Source organism: Alligator mississippiensis, chromosome 10 (assembly GCF_030867095.1).
Source record: "Alligator mississippiensis isolate rAllMis1 chromosome 10, rAllMis1, whole genome shotgun sequence".
Classification (NCBI taxonomy): domain Eukaryota; kingdom Metazoa; phylum Chordata; order Crocodylia; family Alligatoridae; genus Alligator; species Alligator mississippiensis.
In genome coordinates, this window is record NC_081833.1 from 40746570 (window position 1) to 40752569 (window position 6000).

At 47.4% G+C, this 6000-nt stretch overlaps 1 protein-coding gene across 3 annotated transcripts in view; it reads right to left on the bottom strand.

The window, feature by feature from the left end:
• Positions 1-5725, bottom strand: part of MLKL (mixed lineage kinase domain like pseudokinase) — a 29032-nt gene extending 23307 nt beyond the window's left edge. The window contains exons 1-2 of one of the 3 annotated variants that reach the window (XM_019497317.2): positions 5583-5716; positions 2737-3195 (exon numbers count right to left, since the gene is read on the bottom strand). In XM_019497317.2, coding sequence (XP_019352862.1) covers positions 2737-3193 — 457 coding nt within the window. In that variant the 5' untranslated portion in view covers positions 3194-3195; positions 5583-5716. Of the gene's footprint in view, positions 1-2736; positions 3196-5582 lie in introns of all 3 variants that reach the window. The other 2 variants (XM_014597050.3, XM_059713724.1) reach the window with 2 other exon arrangements.
• Between the last annotated feature and the right edge of the window lie 275 nt (positions 5726-6000).

Genomic DNA, 6000 nt, shown 5'->3' on the forward strand with positions numbered 1-6000 from the left:
CGTCAGCATCAACACTTAAAGGCCTGCATGTCAAGAGTAGGTTCTCAACACCATCTGTCCCACTCCAGTTGCCTCAGTGAAATTGATTGGAACATAGTAAGCAATGCAGTTGATTTATTTCTTTTAGGATTTTCTAAAGTATGTAACTCCTTAAGGGTCCCTAATCAGAATCACTGATGCCTAAGAAGGAATAGACTTCAGTTCCTTCTTCCATAGCTCATCAAGGATAATGGAATAAAAAGAAAAACGATCTTATTACTGTCAGCACCTCCGTCAGCTCTGAGGTATGTGTGTGTGTGTGTGAGCACGTGTGTAGGAAGGTGTTTCAGAAAGTAACAGCAATTTTGAAATAAAACAATTGTGTGTACAACGAGAGAGAAACGATGCAGAAGCAGAAAACACTGATGGCGGCACTGTTAAATGAACCTGTCGTTGGTGACCAGGGATCCTGGTTTTCTCTCATAAAAATTCCCCAATTTTCAGATTAAAAAAGTAAGCCAAAATCCACATTTTGCCCTGATTAAAATGAACACCACTATACATATATCTATATTAGTGTTTCATTTTAATCATGGAAAAATGTGGATTTTGGGTTACATTTTTTAATCTGAAAATTGGGGATATTTTTAGATCAGAAAAAACAGGATCTCTGTTTATGACTGTGTAGAGAAATGATGTGGTCCAGTACATGACCATTGCACATGCAATGGTTTTATTTTGAAACTGTCATTAGTTTCTGAAATACCCGTGTGTGTACTGTACCTGAATGCAAGATGGCCCTGAATGTAAGACACCCCCCCAAATATTAGATTCTACACAAGGAAATTGATAAATTTATTATCACGTTCTATGTATTGAATCTAATTATTGGAGGATCACCTTAAATTCTCCCCCCTTCCTCTCCCAGTACTGCAGGTGGTGCAGGAAGATGTGATGAGGGGGGCAGCAATGGGGCAGGTAGTGGTGGGGCAGACAGTGGGGGAGGCAGTAGAGGGCATGTGGTAGGGCAATGGGGAAGGTAGTGAGGGACAGACAGTAGGGAGCAAGCAGTATGGAGGTGGTGGGGCAGGCAGTGAGAGGGGCAGGCACCTTGCCCCTGCCACCTACCCCCCTCCCTTCCCCCACTTATCCCACCATCGTGCCCGATCCCTGCAGCCTCAGGCTGCCCTGATTCGTCCTTCCCATTCCCCCATGCCACTTCTGCCCCCTGCAGCCTCAGGTCCCCTCCCCACCACAAAGTCTCTCTCCCCTGCCTGCCCCCCACCCCTTACCTTAGTTCTACAATGGTAGGCTCTGTCCCTGCTGCAGCCTGGGGCACAGACCATGGCTCCAGCCAGGCCTGGATCTTACTCCAGGCTGCAGCAAGGACAGAGCCTGTCTATGTGGAGCAAAGGTAAGGAGGTATATGGCAGAGTGGGGGGAGAGGAAGAAGCAGAACCAGGGGGAGACTAGGGTTCACAGGGGAAGAGTGGCAGGGCATGCAGAGGCAGTGGGGTGGGCAGCCAGCTGTTGCAGCTCTGGGAAGGGAAGCCTCGTCTTCTAATCAAGTAAATAGGTTGTCATATATATAGGACTAAGCCTGTAGAATATGAAGGGGATGTTGTATATCACTGCTTTTTAGAGCACAGTTGGATTGGATGTGTTAGTCATTGTCAGCACCTTTGCTGTGTCAGTTCTCTGAACACTTCCAGGCCCTAAAGTTTGAAAGGCCAAATCTGAGTCTGCAACCAGGAGATGTGAAGCTGGACTCAGTGGCTCAGGCCATCCTAGCTAGTCTCTTAGGCAGGGGTGGGCAAAATACTGCCTGCAACTGGCCCGCCAAGTAACTTCATCCAGCCTGTGGCAGGTCCCTCAGCCCTGCCTGGCCCAGGTGCAGGGGGCAGCCCAGGTCGTGGCACTTGCAGCCTGTCCTGCCACCCCCAGGTATGCAGCAGGACTGGGCTGGTTCAGTGGCCAAACTACACTTCTCGGCAGCCCTGGGAGCAGCAGTTCCTTCTGGCTGCTGCCAGAGTTGGCCCCACTACCTGGGCGCCTCAGCCTGTCCACCCTACACCCACTGCCCAAGGACTATGGACAGAGTGGGGTCTCCGTGGAGACTGGACAGGGACCCATGCAGGCAGGGTGCGTTCAGCCAGGGGGATGAGATGGGAGGTGGGCAGTGGCATCCAGGAGTGGGACCAGTGGAGCTGAGGCAAGGGCCAGGATTGCGGGGCTTTGACAGTGCAGAGCCAGGGCCCAGGGCAGAGCCATGATCTGCTGCCCACACATCCCTGCAACGGGTGCTGGTGCTGTGGGCAGAGGCATGCTGGGAGTGGATTGTGGCTCTGCTCTGGGCCCCCGTCTTGTGCTGTCACCACCTGCAATCCTGACCCCAGCCCCAACCTGCCTGTCTTGCTCCCAGACATCGCTCCCCACCTGCCCACAGTCCCATCCCATCCACCCAGCCAACTGCACCCTGCCCATGTAGGTCCCACACTGGTCTCCATGGAGACCCTTGGATTGCCAGGTGGTGACAGTGTGGGGTCAGGCCTCAGGGCAGAGCCATATAGAGAGTTTTGGTGACCTGTTGTAGCCCAGGGTGCAGGGGAGGAGGGGTGTGCTGACCCGGTGGGGTATAGGGGGTGCTGACTGGTCCATGACAGCTTATTAAAACTCCCTAAGTGGCTCTCTAGACCATACAGTTGCCCACTTCCTCTCTTGGTGTCAGGAAGAATAGTTTTTAAACTGTGTGTTTACTTGCAAGCAGCTCTTCCAAGAAGGCCTTATCGGCCTTGATGTCCTTGTCATCCTCCTTGTTGCAGGTGTCTTGCTGGAAGACCTTTAGGAAGGACTGCTGCTGCTCAGCCTGCAGTAGGAGTGAGAGCCCTTGAGCAGCATCTCCAAGACACACATTCACCTGCATGAACTCTTCTTTAATATCACTGGCTTGAAAGAACTTCTGTAGCCATGTCTTCTGGCTGTACTTTGTCACCAGCTCCTGGGCCTTCTCCAAAGTCTTCAACAGTCCCTTCAGGGTCTTTTCTACTTGAGGGGAGATTTGTTGTGGAGTCTGCGCCTTGAGAGTCATTATAGGTCTCATTAGGGTTTGAATGCGGTCCCTGAGGCGTTTGCACTGGGACTGACAGTACTTCACATGTTCACACTGGGTGTAGATGACCTGGGCTATGCTCAGGACCTTCTCTGCTATTTCCATGTCTGAAATTAAGGGAATTTTTCCATCAGAAATATGGTGCACACTGTGCTGGGAGTGAAAGCTGGCTTTTATTTTTCCTTTAACTCATTTGTCTTAATGTGATAGGATTACCATAATTATCCTATCCTATCCTATTCTTGTGGCATGTGGGACAACCTCTCTGAATCTCTGCCTCACTGACTAAAGCGATGGATGAGCCTCAAAAAGAGGATGCAATTCATCCTTGTGGAGAGAGCTAAAACAAACTCCAGTTTTCTGCTTAAGTCTGACTTAAGCTCTCAGGATACCAGAAACTTGTACTGGCTTTGTGCACAGGGATGAGTTGCAACCCAGATTTGGAGTTGGCATTCATTTTGGATAATAATTCAGCTCCTTCTGGCAATTGAACCATCCAAACCTACTGAGTCCACTGTACCTGGCTGGGAGTTCCACTACAGCTGGCTCTCCTGCAAGGTTTCCAGAGGTTCTGCTAACAACCAGGACAGCAGCCATGCCTCAAATTCTATTTTACCTTTATTTCAGGGATCTAGGCTGTAGCCATGTTGGTCTAAACACAGAGGCAACTTTTTTGCAACTATTTGGTTGGTTTAATAAAAGATATTGCCTTTACCCAAAGAGTTAATTTTACCTTTATGCATCTAAGTGCTACCACACTTAGCACACTTACTACAGTTATCACTACAGTAACTATTCCCCATCTAAATTTAGACACCCGTGACACTTGCTGATATTTATGTGAATTTTAGATCTTATTGCTACCTGCATAACTAGACTTGTTTTTCTGAGTGTGCTTAGAAGGGATCCATCACAGGCACTTATTCACTGTTGTAATCCTATTCAACCTGGAGAAGCATGCACTTCTGTGTAAGTCTTTAAAACTACTGGGGGGGGGGGGGGAATCCTGAACACACCTCACCCTTTTTTGCTGTTCTGTGTGTGTCACTACATTCCTTCTAACAGATACTATGACCCCATAAGCAGTTCAGTCTGAATCACAATGATTACCATGTGAAAAAAGCAGATTGTGAGGGTCAGTTTAAAGGAATTTAAGATGCAGAGGCCAATGCTAATAAGGTGACTATAGGAGGGAACAATGGTCACGGGTCACCACTCAGTTTCCCTGCTATTTACTCAACTGGCCAAAAGATTATCTCAGAGAAATGGGTGAGATATAGAAATCTGAATCTGAACTATATAAAATGCCACACAAAGGCAGAGGTGTAGGAGTCTGGAACTTAGAAAAAATTCTAAAGACATATCTGAGGAAAACCCAGATGTATGGTAACCCTAAATGTCAGCACCAAAATGAGCTAAGTTTAAATCAGGTGTCCATTCTGAACCTGATTTAACCTCTCCAAATGCCTGTATTTAGCCAAGGAGGTTAAGCTAGAGGCAGCCTGACTCAGTGTTAAAGGGACCCCACTTTTTACACAGCTTGAGCCCTGCAGTTCATAGGGCCAATCTTACTGAAGGGAGTCTAGACCTTGTTGGGTTTCCCACTTTCTGGACAAGTACCCTAATAGCTAAGCTATTGGGCTAAAACCTTGTGGAGTGCCCCCCCCCCCCCCCCCCCTTCCCCTTCCAGTTACTCCACCTTTTTGTTCTCTGAAAAAAGTTTTGGGGACTTTCACATCACATCAGCACAGAAGGGATGATAGTGGATTTAATCTGAAATGGGCCTAAAAGCAACCCAAATATCATTATGTTGCTTGCTGTGGAACCTGCTTTTATTCTGTGAAGGTCTGGTCATTTCCACCATTCAAAGGCCTGGCTTTGGGTGTCTATTTCACCAGACCCTGAACTCTTCACTCCTTTCTTATACTCTTGGAAAAATCACAGCCCCTTTCTTTCCTCCCGGCTATAAGTGCACTGCAGGGGATTCCCTAGGATCCTGTCACTAGTAGGCCAGGTGGCCATTACTAAGTCATAGCAGATGCTTTATGACCCATTGCTTCCTGAGGGGACTACAGACTGCCCCTGCTAGCATCCCATTTCTGAACCATGATCGTATCAGCAGTAAAGATAACTGCAAGTTAAGAACTGCAAGTTAAGAACTGCACACTAAGAGCCAGACTGCCGAGAGAGCATATTGCTAGCTTTCCAAGCAGACTTCAAAGCGGCTTTCACTTCTGCTGCCTGTTTGCCTTTGCTTTCAGCTTCGGGGACATTCTAAGGAGCTTGGAAATAATTGGAAGAAACAAGTTTCCCTGGCTGTCCCATCTAGTCTCAGCAGCCTGCCAGCAACTTCATACTTTGTGCTCTGTCCAAGACAGATATTAAACAGACATGTTCTGAAACTGCAACCACTTTAATTTCCCTTCAAAGAGGATCCAGCCACTTTTCAGGCTCCTCCTCCTCCTAAGTGAAGAAATAAAATAGTCAAACTTACCTGATGTCCTGTGTTGCTATTCGCCTCCTACTCACCCCCTCTCTTGTACGGGATGAACTAAGAGTACAGCTGACCTTTCTGGAAACTCCGTGTGCTGTTCTTTCTAGCATCAGCCCCACCTCCCTGACACTGTGACGATTAAGATTATGTAATTTTGCTAATACGTTTACTTCCTTTTCTTTTTTAGAAGAAATCTGTTTCCTCTCACTTAACTCCTTCACTTTCAAGTCAAAAAGAAGTAAGGCAGATTATGTTACTTTCTTTCTTTAAATAATCAGTTTATATTTTTCTTTCCAGGGTGTATTAAGAAATACCATAGGAGGAAGAGTGAAAGTATTCAAATGCCTAGCTAGTGGCCAAGATGACAGAACTCTATGAGATTCCCACCTCCCACCCCTGCTTGTTTTATAAGATGCAA